The 17614-nt window shown below is 51.4% G+C and overlaps 1 protein-coding gene across 9 annotated transcripts in view; it reads left to right on the top strand.

The window, feature by feature from the left end:
• ZNF516 (zinc finger protein 516) overlaps positions 1–17614 on the top strand; it is a 101521-nt gene that overhangs the window by 44873 nt on the left and 39034 nt on the right. For 8 of the 9 annotated variants that reach the window (XM_086372115.1, XM_086372113.1, XM_086372114.1 and 5 more), the window contains exon 2: positions 1013–2913. In XM_086372115.1, coding sequence (XP_086228241.1) covers positions 1185–2913 — 1729 coding nt within the window. In that variant the 5' untranslated portion in view covers positions 1013–1184. Of the gene's footprint in view, positions 1–1012; positions 2914–3322; positions 3844–17614 lie in introns of those variants that run through there. The other variant, XM_086372120.1, reaches the window with a different exon arrangement.

The following is a 17614-nucleotide window of genomic DNA, read 5'->3' on the forward strand; positions in this document are numbered from 1 at the left end:
TGAGTGGCCCTCGGAAGCTGTGCTTTGCAGGGGGCTTCCTCATGTCCTTTCCCGATTCTCAGCACCTGACAGGTGAGGGCATGCCCAGATGGGAAGGACATCTCCTGAAATTCACGTCCTGGAAACAGGAGTCAGCTCTACGGTCAGCTCTGCCCACACCTGAACAGCAAAGTTGGGGTCTCTGTGCAGAATCCCCAGAGCAGCCTCTTGGCTCTGAGAGCATTTCACTTTCTGTGGTCCCAATCTGCAGGGAGGAGCAGAGAGGAAAGGAACACTGGCTACAGAAGGACTGTTTGGAGATTGGAACAATTCTTACCCGTAGAAATTTTCATTTAATTTCCAGGTGCATTCATAGGTTGCCTTTTATGATCCCTAATCAGCTGAGTTTTTCTTGTTCCATGAGTCTTGTCTTTGTGCCTGGGTTTCAGATGTTTAGTTCTCATGAATTGGAGGTTCTGATATTTAACATCCTTTATGGACCAACTTGGGGCTTCCCAGGTGGTGCTAGCGGTAAAAAATTTGCCTGCCAATGCAGAAGATGTAAGAGACATGGGCTCCATCCTTGGGTGGGGAAGATCCCCTGGAGGAGGGCATAGCAACCCACTGCAGTATTCTTGTCTGGAGAGTCGCATGGACAGAGGAGCCTGGCAGGGTACAGTCCAGGGAGTCGCAAAGAGTCCGACACTACTGAAGCGGCTTAGCACCCACGCACGCACGCAGGGACTGATATCTATGACGATAAATGACTAGCACGCAGTCAACTACAGTGATTTATTTTAACGATTTAGCACAGTTATTACCAGTCATTAATTGTTTAGTGACTGATCTTTTAAAGGAAACAGCTGCTCGTTGGTCGGTTTAAACTTTGCTGGATGCTTCTTTTCTTTAAATAGGCCGGGAATGGGATTCAGAACAAGCAGTGTGTAGACGTTATATATCCGCGGACGTTATGGGGCCGCTGTTCCCGCGGGGAAGCCTGGTTCCTAAGGCCTTTGTGTCTTTTCTGTTCCAGGTGCTCGCCGCCAGCGCCATGCTCTCCAGGTAGGACACGCCCGCCTGCAGGGCAGGCGCACCTCTGCAGCGGGGCAGCGGGAAGCATCTTCTCGCCTGAACATGGAGAGATAAGGCGTCCTTCGGCAGGCAGGCCCGCGTGACCAGGAGCTGTGCCCGCCGCGGCCGTCAAGATGGAGCGCTCCCGGGAGGCCGAGGCGGAGCTGAGAGGGGGCCGCAGCCCGTCCAGGGCCAGCCGGAGCCCCGAGGCGGACGGGGACAGGGCGCTGAGCCACAGCTGCTGTATCTGCGGCAAGACCTTCCCCTTCCAGAGCTCGCTGTCCCAGCACATGCGCAAGCACACGGGCGAGAAGCCCTACAAGTGCCCCTACTGCGACCACCGCGCCGCGCAGAAGGGCAACCTCAAGATCCACATCCGCGGGCACCGCGCGGGCACGCTGACCCAGGGCCGCGAGCCTGAGGCGGCTGAGACGCGCGTGTCCGAGGGGCTCGGCGGTTGCACCAGCCCCACCAAGAGCACGTCGGCCTGTAACCGCATCCTGAACGGCGCCACGCAGGCGGACACCGGCAAGATCCTGCTGCGCAGCACGCGGAAGGAGGCGGAGGGCGTGGCGGCGGGGCAGTGCGCCTTCTGCAAGAGCAGATTCGAGCGCAAGAAGGACCTGGCGCAGCACGTGCAGCAGGCGCACAAGCCCTTCACGTGCCGCCTGTGCAGCTACGCCACCCTGCGCGAGGAGGCCCTGCTCAGCCACGTGGAGAAGGATCACATCGCGGCGCAGGGGCCGCGCGGAGACGCTTTCGCCGAGAACGGCAAGCCGGAGCTGCCGCCCGGCGAGTTCCCCTGCGAGGTGTGCGGCCAGGCCTTCAGCCAGACCTGGTTCCTGAAGGCGCACATGAAGAAGCACAGGGGCTCCTTTGACCATGGCTGCCACATCTGTGGCCGGAGATTCAAGGAGCCGTGGTTCCTGAAAAACCACATGAAGGCGCATGGCCCGAAGGCGGGGAGCAAAAACAGGCCCCGGAGCGAGCTGGAGCCCGTGGCCACCATCAACGACGTGGTGCAGGAAGAGGTGATTGTGGCCGGCCTGAGCCTCTATGAAGTCTGCACCAAGTGTGGGAACCTGTTTACGAACCTGGACAGCTTGAACGCGCACAACGCCATCCACCGCCGGGTGGAGGCCGGCCAACCACGGGCCGCCGTCGGGGAGGGCTCAGCGCCCGGCCCCGCCGATTCCCAGCAGTTCTTCCTTCAGTGCCTGAACCTGCGCCCGGCGGCCGGCACGCCCACCCGCGGGCAGACTGGGCGGCGCGTGGCTGAGCTGGACCCGGTCAACAGCTACCAGGCCTGGCAGCTGGCCACCCGGGGCAAGGTGGCCGAGCCGGCCGAGTACCTCAAGTACGCGGCGTGGGACGAGGCGCTGGCCGGGGACGTGGCCTTCGACAAGGAGCGACGCGAGTTCATCCTGGTGAGCCAGGAGAAGCGCAAGCGCGAGCCTGAACCGGGTGCGCAGGGCCCCCCGCGCAAGAGGGCAGGCGCACCCGGGGACCCCGCGCCTGGGCCCCCGGATCCCCGGCCCGCCGCACGCCCCAGCCGCCGTGCTGCCGTCCCTGCCGGCCACGGCAAGTCGTCCGAGTGCTTCGAGTGCGGCAAGATCTTCCGCACGTACCACCAGATGGTGCTGCATTCGCGAGTGCACCGCCGCGCGCGCCGCGACCGAGAGCGCGACGGCCCCGGGGACCGTGCGCCGCGTGCCCGCTGCGGCTCCCTCAGCGAGGGCGACTCGGCCTCTCAGCCCAGCAGCCCTGGGTCGGGTTGCGCCGCCGCGGACTCCCCGGGCTCGGGCCTCGCTGATGAGGCTGCCGATGAGAGCGGAGAGGAGGCCCCGGCCCATCCCACAGCAGGTGAGTGCGTGCGCCCCGGTGGCCCAGGTCCCAGTAGCCCTGTGTCCGGGTTTCCCTTGCCCGGGTATCTCACGTCCAGGTGGTTTGGGCTCAGGTAGCCCTGTAGCTGGGTCGCCCCATACCCAAGTGGCTCGCGTCCAGGAAACCTTTGCCCGGGTTCTCACGCTCAGGTGATCCAGGCTCACTCAGGTTATCTTGGACGTGGATGGCCCTGTGCCTAGGTACCGTTGAGCTGGGGAATTCCAGATCCAGTAGACTGCTGCTGCGTGGCGCAGGCATCATTAATGCCCAGGCAGTTAAGGCTCAGGTAGCCTTGCCCCCAGGCGGCCCAGTATCCTTGGTGCTCAGGTAGCCTCATCCTTCGGTGACCCTACCCCCAGGTAACCCTGCGCTTGCTGCCTTTTCCCAGGTATTCCAGGCTCGGCTAGTCCTGACTCAGGTGCCCCTGCACTCAGAGAGTCTGTACCCAGTGTGTACTTGAAGCGTGGGCTGGTGGGTGCAGACCCAGGCCCCTGGCATCTCCACTTGAGGCTCCTGTTTGCTGACTACCTATAGTGTTTGCATAAATCAACCCTGGCTGTTGAGGTCATGGTCTCTTTGGAGCATCAGGTATTGCTGAGTGAAGACGGAGTGATGGAGCCCCTCCGAGGTGTGCCCTTCTCTTCGCACCATCAGCTGGGGCACACACGCTTTCCTCTGCTTCTCTCCTTGCACCAGACAGCTGAGTGAAAGAGGACCTTCATATTGTGTGCAGTTATAATTAATCTCCTCGGATTCCAGTAACCCTGTGGGTTTAGAGATGGCTAATTGGAACCAGATTACTTTCCAAGTTGCAGCTATGTAAATATTTAAAGATGCTTGGCCAAATTTATTCCCACCATGTTCCTATTTTTTAATAAATTTTATACATTTTGGTATTTTCTTCATTAATTTTTGTCTTGGGTCATTCCTTTAAATGGAGGTGATGTTTTAGTTACAAGCTTGTAACTTTCTCCCCATAGCCAGGAATGTTTTCCTTTCTCCCTGAAAATTGGTTTGACTGGATGTTACTTTTAGGGAAAGATTGGCAATGATGGAAATCCCAGTGCTTCAGCGTGGTGTTTTGTATTCTGTAGTGACGAAAACCGCCCCTGTGCACCTCTTTAAAACAACACACGAGTGTATGTCATTTTCCCCGTACTGAAAATAGTTCTCTTGAACAGAGTTTAATTATTACAGGTCTGGACAATGTATTGTATGAGCGTCTGGTACACTCAAGTATATGCAGAGTTAGTAGAAGTGTAGTCAAAAGTTTCTCTGATCCTGCAGGGCAGTCTATACTGAATCTGCACACGTGTACATGTCCATAAATGAAAAATAGCACATTATGCATCAGCTCGTATTTTGCATTTCATTTCTTAGTCATTCACCCGTGGGAGGAAGCAAGATAATATCCCTTTCTCTGAAACTGTACTTTGCATTCTGGGAGATTGTCTGGATTCTAACAGCAGTTGGTCATATATGACCTGGGGAACCCAATTGTGACCCCGGGTGGCATGTTTGAGGACTAATTTTTGTTTTTCCTTTTTAAAAATGTTGACAACTGTAGATTTTACTGGTCACATACCAGTAACACTATGTCTACTTTTTGAAGCACATTTGGATAAAATGCTAAGCTGGTAATAATTTTTTATAACTTTGAAGACAAATATTTTTAATATTTGGAAAAGCTGTCCTTCACCTCATCTATTATGATAGATGTGAGATGCCCAGTAAAAAGCAAATTCAGCAGTGCCTTTAAAGTCAAGATGTGGGAAAGATCAAATTACATTCACTGTAAATTGAAATTTACTGTTTTTTTCCCTCAGGTTCATTAAATTTTAGAGATTATTATTTATTTCTTAATGAGATTATATGTGTTTTCTCTATATGTAATCTACTTTTTGAGAAATTTGGTGCCTCTGATGCTTCCATAGCAAGATTATATATAGTAGTGAATTTTGCAAGTTGACAACAGAATATTATAGCTTGTTGAGAGACTAGAAAATTTTATGTTACGACAATGGTGTAAAATGTTGAACATTGTAGGTCTGCACAGGTCATTTTTTGTAGCCCCAAAGGACAGTGTCTTTCCTCCTAAAGATACCAATTTTATATCGTAGCAGGCCTTTAATATTCTTCTTGTTCAGTTGCTCAGTCGTGTCTGACTCTTTGCAGCCCCATGGACTGCAGCACACCAGGCTTCCCTGTCCTTCATTATTTCTTACGTCGGTGATGCCATCCCACCATCGCATCCTCTGTCACCCTCTTCTACTCCTGCCCTCAATCTTTCCCAGCATCAGATAGCTTTTGCCAGTGAGTTAGTTCTTCACATCAGGTGGCCGAAGTATTGGAGTTTGAGCTTCAGCATCATTCCTTCCAATGAATATTCAGGGTTGATTTCCTATAGGATTGATTTCCTTGCTGTCCAAGGGACTCTAAAGTGTCTTCTCCAGCACCATGGTTCAAAAGCATCAGTTCTTTGACACTCAGCCTTCTTTATGGTTGAACTCTCACATCTGTACATGACTACTGGAAAAACCGTAGCTTTGACTATATGGACCTTTGTTGAGAAAGTTATGTTTCTGCTTTTTAATACTGCCTAAGTTTGTCACAGCTTTTCTTCCAAGGAGCAGGTGTCTTTAGCTGGCGTTAGATCTCAGATGCCCCTTATGGAGAGAGGAGTATTATATGGATTATGACTCACAAAACAGTTTCATTGGCAGGGATTGGCGAGAACTTGGAAACAACCATTAATACTTGGAAAAAGCAAATGGGTGCTTTGAATCCTCTATTTTGATCTGCAGTCAACCTTTCTTTTGTTTAAAAAAATGCATTCAACTTTGGAAAATATTTGCCTTTCTTATCACTGAAAGATGACTTAGATCTTCAAACATTGAAATGACTTTAAATTCTCATAGAACCTGGGTGGGATGACTGGTTAAAATTATGAGAGGAAACACATAGGAATTGAGTCATAGAAAGATCAGACTGGTTCTCATGAACGTGAGTTCACCTGTGGTGGCAGAGTTGACATCAGAATTCAGATTTTTTTGACCTTTCCAGTAAATTCCCATCATGCCATAATTTCCTCCAAAGATTTTTGACATCCAGGAGTGGGTTTGAACGCTGCTTCTGAATCTGGAGACAGTTCGCATGATCAGATTAACTGAAAGAAACTTCTTTTTTTTTGTGAAACATTCTTTGTTGAGTGTTGCCGCCTCCTACTTTGGAAAGCGCTGATTGTCACATTACCTGTATTTCCACATAAGACTGAGTCACTGCAGCCCTCATTAAGGACTTAAAATAGTCTAAGAGCAAAGTTGTGAATAAAACTCAATAATTTAAAATGTGTTAGTGAGCTGGATTTAAGTCTCCATTGAGAAAGTGACTTGGCACCGATGGAAAGTACACTTCTGGAGTTCACAAAAATTAGTCCTTTTAATTCGGGAAGAGGAGCCTTGAAAGGGCATAAAACTGAAATTAGAAAAATTAATATTTTCAACCACAGAGTTAGAGTGCTCACAAGTCATCCCTGTGGACGGGTGAACAGACCAAAGAGGAATTCTGCTCAGAAAGCATTGGAATGGGTGACTTCCATGACAGTCCAGTGGTTAAGACCCGGCATTCCACTCCCACATGCCTCGTGGTGCAGCTTGGAAAAAGAATTGAAATCACGAGAGTGCTGGGATGACTTAGGAGTGATGGAAGCCCTCTGGGTGTGTCTTGAAGGACTCTCTTCATGAGTTCACTGTCCTCTAAGACATGGCGCCCGGGGCAAGCCTGGCCTCATGCTGGGGGCCCTGACTTGATGCAAAACCCATTCCCACTGGGTATATCCATACCGTTTCTGCTAACACTTAGGTGATTGATTACCCCCGGTATTTTTGTTGTTGTTGTTGAAGTACAATGGCTTTACAATATTAGTTTCAAGTGTATGACATAGTGATTCAATATTTTTATAGATATATTGCAGTTAAATTTATTACAAAGTAATGAGTGTTTCCCTGTATTGGATAATATATCCTTGGTTTTGACTATCTTCTGTTATTCTAACTTCTTCTATCACATCAAATCCATAATCCGCTGAGCCCAACCTCTCTCTGTATCTTTGGATGATGGCTGTAACGTAATTGATAGTAAAACCCCAAGTTTCGAAACTGCAGATAATGAAATTGCAAATATTTGACTGTTTCTAACTGACAAATCATGACTCAATTTTCATAGAATGGAAAGTTCTGTGAAGAAGTGCCACAGTATTATATGTAGTTGGAAGAATTAAGGAGAGAGTTTTCAGGATTAAAAAGTACAGTCAAGGGAAGAAAAGACCATCAGAAAGAGGAAGTTATTTGTTTCAGAAAGCCTCCATTTTTCTGATATTTCTTCATTTGCTTCCTCCAGTCTAACACTTTGGGACGTTCCAGCTCATCTTTTTCCTGTTGTAACTGCAAGAAGAGCCACAGTGTTCTGGTTGTAAAATGTTGGTGGAGCACGTGCTCTGGGCCTGACCGCTTGTCCACATTAGTGTATGGGTGGGTGAGGCCGGCCAAGCCGTGGTCACCCAGCTTCCAGAAGGGTTAACTGGCTAGTCTCCTCTTTTTTTTTTTTTTCCATAGAGCATGGGCAGTCATTAGAGCAGTTTAGGGAGGAAACATTGCTACGTGTCCTCCCATTGTGCCGGGATTTGGGGGGACTCTAGAGGACAGCAGTCCCAGTGTGGAGTGTAGGGTGAGCCCAGGGGGAGGTGTTTACTGGCAGCTGGGCCTGCTGGCGGGAGGCTTTTGTTGTTACTTAGCACTTCCTTTGGACAGAGCAGGAGGGGCTCTGGGCATGGATGCTCCCCACTGTCCTTCTGTCCGGATCCATGTCGCGGTGTGTTCTGAGCCAGGGAGCTGGGCCCCGCTTGCAGACCTGCCTGGTTCCCATCTCTGGTGCTCAGTGACCGGGAAGGACTTCTGTCCTAACGCAAGGCTTCATCAGTGCCTCCCCCACTCAAGAAGCTAAAAATGATACCACAAGAAAGGGGCTGGGGGCAAGGAGGAGAGACCATAAATACAGTGGGAGGATGGGAAACAGGATATGTGTAACTGGCTTGGGTGGCTCAGCGGGTGAAGAATCTGCCTGCGATGAAGAGACCCCGGTTCAATCCCTGGGTTGGGAAGATCCCCTGGAGAAGGAAATGGCAACCCATTCCAGTGTTCTTGCCTGGAGAATCCCATGGATAGAGGAGCCTGGCAGGTTATCGTCCCTGGGGTCATGAGAGTCGGACACGACTGAGTGACTAAACCACCAGCACCAACTCTGGGGTGGCAGGCGCATCCAGGCACAGTCGTGTGCCTGAGACGAACCCCCACCCCCCGGGGCCCTGGGCTGGGGCAGGAGTGAACCTGGGACCCCGGGCGGTGTCAGTTCTGCGTGGTCCTGGGACCCCGTTAAACGGGAGCCCGTGGGATGGGTCCGAGTGAGACCAGGAGGTCGGCTCCCCTCGGCCACAGTTCCCGCTGGCACGCCGGGCCGTTTCCCATCCCTGGCGGCCTCGGCACCTTGGGCGATGAGAACCTGATAACTGCATGTGCGGGTCGGTCGCCCGCTGCGGCAGTGCCCGGCCGCGATGCTTGCCCTGGGCCGGGCCCCAGGGCTGGGGTGCTCCCTGCCCCATGCCTGCGAGCGCTGGAGCACAACCCCAGGGTGGGGACCCGACGGGAGGAGACTCGGGACAGCAGAGGGGGGAAGGGAGGGCAGGTTGATCCCAGACCACAGAGGAGGGGCTGCGAATGCAGGCAGATGCCTCTGAGCTAGACGCGAGGACGACCACCCCCCTTCGTCTTTCCTACTGGACGAAACACCAAGGTATTTAATTAGGTGGGAGTAAAGCGAGAGTTGTAAACCCTCCTATCAAATCCTTATTCAGTAGAAAGATGTACTGAAGTTCTTTAAGAAAAATATCCAGATGCACTTGACAGCCAACCGCAGAATGCCCTGTGGTTTAGTCAGCGTCTTAGCAACCAGGAGCAACGCATGGAGACACTGGTAATTATTCACTGGCCCTGCAGTCCCCTGGTAGGCCTCGGAATTATCACAGCAAGAGTGAGTTACGATGGGAATAGAGCCTCAGAAGTGTGTTTTATTCTATTCTGATTCTTCAAACACTGATCATCTGTGCATGGCGTGTGTGCTCATATTTGCTTGATCACCATGCTGTGTCCTCTGACCTTCCAGAATGAATGAATTACGCTGTGAGACATATCAGACTCTGAGATGATGCTCTGAGCTTTTCTCTTGACGCTGGGGCACCCACGTGGGATGCATGGTCCTCGGGCTGTGAAGCGGATGCCGTGCAAACACTGTGGTTTCTTAGCAGGATCCAAATGCTTCTTTGTTGTCTGTCTCTGTCTCCATTTCTCTCTTTCACACAAGATGTGCTGTGCTCTGCTAGATCGCTTTAGTCGTGTCCAGCTCTGTGCAACCCTGTGGACTGTAGCCCACCAGGCTCTTCTGTGTATGGGATTTTCCAGGCAGGAATACTGGCGTGGGTTGCCATTGCCCTCTCCAGGGGATCTTCCTCACCCAAGATCAAATCCCTGTTTCTTATGTCTCCTGCATTGAAAGGTGGATTCTTTGTCACTAGCACCACCTGGGAAGCCCTTCACACAAGACAGAATCATAGAATTTAGAGCTGGAGGGAACTGGGGAATAGTGGTCTGTCCCCTGTTTTAACAGAGAGGAAACCAAGGCACAGGGGGATCCTCGTGGCTTGCCCAGCGTCTTCAGGACTCCAGGCTGCGGTTCTCCTTCTGCATGAAGTAGCCGTGTGTCTTCACCCTTCAGCCGCTGGGGGTCCGGCTTCCTGGGCTGTATGCAGGGGCCGGGACCCGCCCCCCGCGGGGTTGTTCCTGCCATATTCCTTGCGGTGCCCGGCTCCGCCTGGCGTCCTGTCCACATGACTCTTGTTGGTGCCAGAGTTAGAACCAGAACCGACATCCACAGGGTCCGACTCCCAGCCTGGGAGAGGGTGTCTGTCTTGGCTTGTCCCTTGAGGGGCAGAAGCCTGTGGTCCTAGATACACAGTCCTAGAAAAACGCACTGAAGTTCAGGCCCCGCCCGGGGTTCCAGATCCACAGTCTCCACGGCCACCGGCCCCGAAGGCAGCCAAGATGGAGTGGAGGCAGCCCTGCTGAGCTCTTCAGTCCTCTCTGGCCCTCGTCGGGGTGGGCACCGGCTCCATCCTGTCTCCAGGAGGCTGCTTGTGGGCAACATCGAGTGGGTGTTCTCTGGAAGAGAAATTAATGATGTTCCTGGATGCCAATAAAAAATGCATGCCCTGTGTCCATAGAGGCTTACTTGATGCGACCCCTGTTCAGTCTCTCCTGTCTCTGCGTTTCCTAAATTCCGTCATCCCCCGTTGTCCTGCTGGCTGTCGGCTTCCCCTGTGCGCTGTGGTGCTGCTGGCTTTGATTTTCAGCTCCTCCCCTGTGGTCCTCACGTCACAAAGAGGAGCCTGGTCTCCAGTTCAGACAGGAGCTTGTGACTTGACGTGAAGTGTGAGCCCCCTCTTTGTAGATGTTACCCCTCTGTGTGCATACGTACATGCTCGGTCACTTTGATCACGTCTGACTCTGTGTGACCCCGTGGACTGCAGCCTGCCAGGCTCCTCTGTCCACGGGATTTCCCAGGCAAGAATACTGGAGTGGGTTGCCATACCCACCTCCAGGGGATCTTCCCGACCCAGGGATTGAACCGATGTCTCGTGCATCTCCTGCATTGCAGGCGGATTCTTTACCACTGAGCCACTGGGGAAGCCCGTTGCCCCTCTGTAGTAGAAACAGGTGAGTTTGGGTCTGTCACCCCAGACCCCTGAGACGTGGCCTTCTGTGGGAAGAGTTGGATTGAACTGATTTTGCTTCTGAGCCATCAGTTGCTGGTCGGCAGGGGGTGTCCCGGGCAGCTCTGCAGGAGGACGACCCTGGGCTGCGGAAGCGGGGTCACACCTGGTGGGCTGGGGTGTCCCAGCTGTCCTAGGCACATGTCACTCCACCGACACCTGTCTTTCTGGGGGAATCGTCAGGGTGCAGATGCTGAGAGGCTGCGAGGACCCGGTGCCTTTGCCCCTGGCCCTGGGGTCTTTGCTGCTGAGAAGAGCAGTCCTTTTCTGCTTCCACCGTGGCCGAGTCCACTGGGAGCCCGAGGTTCACGGTCCTCGCCTGTGACCTCAGAAGCAGACCCACCTGGAGCCCGGGCGACCCCTCCTTTCAGGATGCACTGTCCTTCCGAGGTCGTACCGAGGGTGCTATTTGATTCGTATCACCTTTGATCTGTGTGTTCATCGTGGGCAGTGAATCATTTATATCTGAGATTCTCTTCAGTCAAGTATTTAGGTTTTGTTTGATAAGTATGTTTGTTGTGTACATGTCTCTGGCACAGGTTCTTAAATTTCCATCCATAACTTCGGTTCAGTTTTTTTTCCCTTAATTTCGTAATTTTCTGTGCACAGATCCTAATCCAAGACTGGTTTTTGTGCAACCTTTGCAGGCTCCTGATATGATCCAGTATTTGCATGCACACTTTGCATACTTTGCATATTGAAACAGATGTAGTTTCAGATCTGTATTTTACTAGAATTGAAAAAGCTTGGGATAGTCTTCTCTGGATTGAAGGTTAGAAGGTCAGACTTTCTTTACTGGAATTTTACCTGGACCTGTGTGTGTGGTCACTGTACTTATGTCCACTCAAAGGATGCCTCCTCTTCTGCTTTGTTTATGAAGGCAGCTGTTGATCTGAGAGCAGTGTCTTCACAGATGAGCAAGACATTCAGGCTAACTGCTAGCTGCCAAGTATGTTCTCCTAACAATGTACCAGATTTGAGTATTACTCACGCTCTTTTTGCGAACTCCAGACTTTCAGCCCTGTGGATAAACTGAGTTCCAGTTTTACTCTGACTACACTTTTCATTTTTCAGTCTAATTGGTTACTGAAATATACCATCAAAAAGGGTAGCCCAGTGGGACCCTCTGATGACAGGTTGACTGTGCTGGAGAAGATGGTGTGTGTGTGGCTGGCCCTAACGTCCGAAGCCTGCTGGGAACCGCAGCTTCCTCCCCAGAATCCTGCAGGCAGGTTGTCCTGCAGACGAACGGGCAGTTCACTGATGGGCTGGACTGCTGGAGAATGCCATTTTGGATGTGGGAATGATGGTCATGTTTCCAGTCTGACTTTTGGATGCTATAATTGCTTCCATTCAAGGCTTGTCTGTGATGTTCTTGGCTTTTAAAAAACAGATTTCTGCAGCATTCGTGAGATATGATTTACACAGGTTATTCTGGCGTTGGACTTGAAATGCACAGCAGTGGGGGTGGATCAAACGTTTTCATCTTCAAGAAATAGAATTTGGGGCTGTTTTTTTAAACAATGGTGAAATTTGGTAGAGTAGGGCCATGAGGTTAAAAAACGGGCATTAAACCTTTAAAAGCTCTTTTTCTTGTAAAGCTCCTTGGCTGATAGAGAAGCGTTGTTACTGGCCGCACTGTGCAGTTCAGGGTGTCACCGGAGGTGGCCGACAGAGCTCCTGAATTCCAGCTTCGAGGAAAGGGGTTGCACAGTCCTTGACTTGGGAATTTTGTAAACTCTGAACACAAAGTTCTGGACAGGTGGTGTGTAACACCAAGGAGAGAAAGAGTCTCTGCAGTTTCCATGGTGACAGCCTACTCACCACTTAGAAACAAATTCTTGCTACTGATCACAAAAGGGCCCTGGGCTTGCACATTAGTGGGGAAGAGAGAAAGCTACCCCCAGAGCTGCCTCCCGAGCTGGAAAGCACCGGGTGGATGCAGGGTTCCTGGATCCGTTTTAAATATCCAGACTTCTTTCCCATTCTGGATCAGAGTTCGTTGGGTTTTTCTTCCTTGACTTCAAGATCCTTTTCTCTGAGTTTGAAGGTCTGGTGTGTTGAGGGGGCCTGTTTTAGAAGCTTGTAGGTTTTGGAGCAGCAGCACACGAGGACACCCCCCAGAGCAGGTGCGGGGAAGGCAGGGGAGGGCTGGTCTTCCCTCTGTCCAAGGGTCCAGCATCAGCCTCGCCTACTCCGCTGCCCACCGGTCATTGTCTCCCCCAATCCTGCTCAGCCCCTTTGCCCTCCCTCTGGCCCCTTTTCTATCCGAGGACAAAGGGAGGGGATAGGACACCAGGTCACACTCAGCGCCCAGCGTGCACGGCGAGGCCTGGTGTTGGGGCGCGGGGGTCTCGGGTGATGGTCCGTCCAGCCGCAGAGCCTCCTGTGCCTGTTGTCTCTCTTTGACCCGAGGCCAGGGACCAGCTGCGGCCAGTGCGCCCGGAACAGATCACTGCGACCCTGCCCTTGTCATTCCCACAAGCCTGCTCTGGGGAACCCCCGGCCCCTCCGCCCGGGCTGCAGGGGAATGTGCCACTTCTCAGCTCCCTCTGATGCCTTCAGTGCGGGGCAGGGCCGTCCAGGGAAAGGTTTGCTGTTCAGTGGCTCAGTCGTGTCTAACTTTTTGCGGCCCCATGGACTGCAGCACATCAGGCTTCCACGCCCTTCTTCATCTCTTGGAGTCCCTAAAATTCATGTCCATCGAGTCGGTGATGCCATCCAACCATCTCATCCTCTGCTGTCCCCTTCTCCTTTTGCCTTCAATCTTTCCCAGCATCAGGGTCTTTTCCAGTGAGTCGCCTTTTCACATCAGGTGGCCGAAGTACTGGAGCTTCAGTTTCAGCATCAGTCCGTCCAGTGAATATTCAGGGGTGATTTCCTTTAAGGGCAAGGTTAGGGTCCCTTTCACTTTTCACTTTCATGCATTGGAGAAGAAAATGGCAACCCACTCCAGTGTTCTTGCCTGGAGAATCCCAGGGATGGAGGAGCCTGGTGGGCTGCCTTCTATGGGGTCACGCAGAGTTGGACATGACTGAAGCGACTTAGCAGCAGCAGCAGGGTCCCCCAAAGCTGGTCTTTTGCGTTAGAACTACTCACCCCCAGCTCCTCTGCCCCCAGATGAGGCGGGGAGGGGCCGAGGCCCCCTGAAGCCAGCCCCACTGCCTCACCTGCACAGGAGGGACTCTTGGAGCCACCGAGGCTCTGAGAGGCCCGTCCTGTAGAGACTGGTCATTGGTGAAATGCCGCCCTGTGGTTTGGGTCCCCTGAAGGTAATACTGGCTTCTGCTCTGTCTCCCATGAGTACGTTCCCTCTTCTCACTGAACAAACGATACCGCATATAGATGAAAAGTAATTTTCTTCATGACGTGTGATGCTGGTGTTTACATCACTATAGACACTTCTTTTTTTTTTTTTTTGGACTGAGCGTCTGACTCATACAGTGCTTCCTTTGAAGTCATTCATGTAAATAATATATTTGTTTAGCTGAAAACATGTTAGAGGTTCAGTGCATAAAAAATACAGGATGCCTGGTAAGTTTCACGTAAACATCGAATAGCCTTTTTTAGTGTAAGTGTGTCCCATGTAACATTTGAGACATAGGCTAAAAGTGACTTGCCTTTGGTCTGCAGTTCAGATTACCTGGCTCCCCTGTGTGTTCCCTGGTGTGTGTCTCTGGGTGAATCTTCTGGCAGGTGGTTATTTCAGGACACCTAGGAAATGCCTGGTCTTGTTTCCTGGCCTGCTTGTTGACTGAGTGAGACCTGTTCAGCAGCTCTGTTCGCTATTGGATGGAGATGCTGATGACCTCATGCTATGAATGTTGGGATGATAATTAGCTGAGGAATAAAAGGGGACGGCTCTCTGGTGGAGATTCCTTGCTCTCTAGTTTACAGGTATCGATACTTTGAACACATGCATTACCTGCATTGAGGGTCAGAACAGTGCTGGTGGAGAAAGAGATTCAGGAGAAAATGAAAATTGCATTTATTCTGTTTGGTGGATGAAAAAAATCTTAGCATTTTCTAACACAGAAAATGTTCCATGCGCTTCCTGGAGTCAGGACCGTGTGACATATTTGAGTGTCCTATATAGCGTGCGGCCGCTGTGACTGTGACACTTTCTGAAATCCGTCCTAGAGAATAATGCTGCCCCAGTGGTGGCTGCTCTAGCATGGATGTCAGTCATCAGAGGAAAGTTACGTTTCGTTTTGGAATTTGGTAGGTGGAGTTTGTTGCTGTCTCATAGGTCCGTGCTCTTCCACAGTGGGGTGTCAGTATTCCATGATGTGTTAGTATTGGGGTCACAGCTTTGCCCTAACTCCGTGGGACCCTGGTAGACGCCCCCAAGGATCTGGTAGCTTGGTTAGTAAAAGGCCCCATCTAGCCTGAACTGCTGAAACTTACCCTACATGCAAGGGCCCATCTCCTTAATTCAAAATAAAAAGAGCCCAGGAATCCTGCAGACCATACTCTAAGAAAGCTGTGGGGCATGTACGCAACGGAACAGTACTCAGCCATTAAAAAGAGCGCATCTGAATCAGTTCAATCAGGTGGGTGAAACTGGAGCCTATTATACAGAGTGAAGTGAGTCAGAAAGAAAAGCACCAGTATAATATCTTAACACACATATATGGAATTTAGAAAGATGGTAACGATCACCCTGTATGCAAGACAGCAAAAGAGACACAGATGTAAAAAAACAGACTTTTGGACTCAGCGGGAGAAGGCGAGGGTGGGATGATTTGAGAGAATGGCACTGAAACATGTATATTATCATATGTGAAATAGATTGCCAGTCCAGGTTTGATGCATGAGGCAGGGCGCTCAGGGCCAGTGCACTGGGATGACCCTGAGGGATGGGATAGGGAGGGAGGTGGGAGGGGGGTTCGGGATGGGGGACATGTGTACACCCGTGGCGGATTCATGTCAGTGTATGGCAAAACCACTACAATATTGTAAAGTAATTAGTTTCCAATTTAAAAAAAAAAGAGCCCCAGGAGTCCTCCAGACCATACTGTAGACCTAGGCTGCCCAGATGCAGGGACAGGGTCCTGTAATCTCAGTCTGTGATCTGCAGCCTGTCATTTGCACAAAAATAGTCAATAATGACCCAAGACTCACAACCATCCCCCAAAGCAGCGTAAGAAATTTGGTTTATTTACTGGGTGTATTTCTTCTGATTCTGAATTGATTTTGCCTATGTGTGATCTACCCTCGTTCAGTTTTGGTTAAAAAAAAATATTCTCTAAAGATGGGTGGAGAAAATCAGGCAGATCACTGTTTTCTTGGGACTCCCGCATCGCTGGTTTGAACCCTTGGAGAATTTCTGATGCCCCCGCCGTAGCGTCCACAGTGCAGATGGACAAGCTCTAGAAGCAGTGGGTGCCTTCCTTCCCTCTGACCTCTGACCTCTTCCCTCTGACCTCGAACTGTGCAGAGAGCTCCCGAGTTCATTTTGCAAGACTGATCTGTAATTGAAATAGAGGGTTCTGGAATCTGGTGTCGCCTTGAAGTGAGGCCTTTGTGAGTCAGTGAAGGTCCTGACTCCACCTGAGTGGGGTTCGGAGGTGAGCGCTGTCTCCTGCCATTGAGGTCTTGTCCCGTCTCGTTGCTCACTTGACGTTGGAGGCGAGGTCCCGCCAGGCACACCAGGCAAGCGCCTGTGGGAATGCACAGCGAGGCCTGGGCTGCGTGGACCTCTCCCCAAGGAGCTGCAGAGCTACAGGCTGGACCTCTACAACTTCTCTTTCCCACCTGTAAAGGGGAGGGGGGCGTTGTCTTCCTCCTGAGGACCCTTCCCTTGGAAAGACATAGTGAAGGGAGGGGCTGCCTGCTGCCCGACAGACTCCCGCAACCTCTGAGCTCACAAGTGGAAGCCTCCAGACGCACTCAGCACAGGGTTTCCATGCCGACACCAGGCGGCAAGGTGATGCAACTTTTAGTGGTAGGATTACAAGTGGTTCTGAGAGGACCTGCTGGCTTCTTTCATTAGCTAAAACTCAACCAGCCAATCACAAACATAGGTTTTCTTTGTGTATCTTAAAGATTTGTGCAGAGGAGAATTAATGCTAGACAGTTTTATTTTTCCATTTTGTCCTTTTTTATAATCTGAAATTCCTTCTCTCCTTCACTGCCTGTCATTTAAACTGTTTCTCTTGTCCTTTCATTGGCGGAACTGGGAAAACACCCCTTTCCTGTCTCCCCAGGATCACCCTGCTCATCCTCCTTGACCTCCCTGATGGGGTCCGTGTGCAGAAGTGTGTATGGTCCATGATTCCTTTCCATTTAGTGCGTGGCTATCTCCTGTCCTCCCTTCCCCGTAAACACAGAGGCTCTTCTCCTATAGCCTTAGGACTGCCTCATACTTAGTTCTTTTAGTTGGAGACCATACTCGATTACCATTGCAGTGACTGCATTTATGATCCCTTGGTTTCCAGAATGTTCGTCCCCAGCCTCATGGTCTCAGGGACAGCCTGCTTATGTCTGATCCCCACCGTCCACCTGTGTCCACTGTGGGGCCCTGGGAGCTGAGCTGGGGAGAGAAGTGAGTGTCAGCCACTCAGTCGTGTGCAACTCTCTGCCACCCCATGGACTGTAGCCCGCCAGGCTGCTCTGTCCATGGGAATCTCCAGGCAGGAGTACTGGAGTGGGTGGCCATTTCCTCCTCCAGGGGATCTTCCTGACCTGGGGGCTGGACCTGGGTCTCCTGCATTGCAGGCAGGTTCTTCACCGTCTGAGCTGTGTGGCAGGGTGGCGGGGAGACATGTGCTTCACCCTCGGCTCTTGCTGGGGGAGTCC

Source organism: Bos grunniens, chromosome 24 (genome assembly GCF_055505025.1).
Source record: "Bos grunniens cultivar Pamir isolate PY7600 chromosome 24, Bosgru_T2T1.0, whole genome shotgun sequence".
In the NCBI taxonomy this organism is placed as follows: Eukaryota; Metazoa; Chordata; class Mammalia; order Artiodactyla; family Bovidae; genus Bos; species Bos grunniens.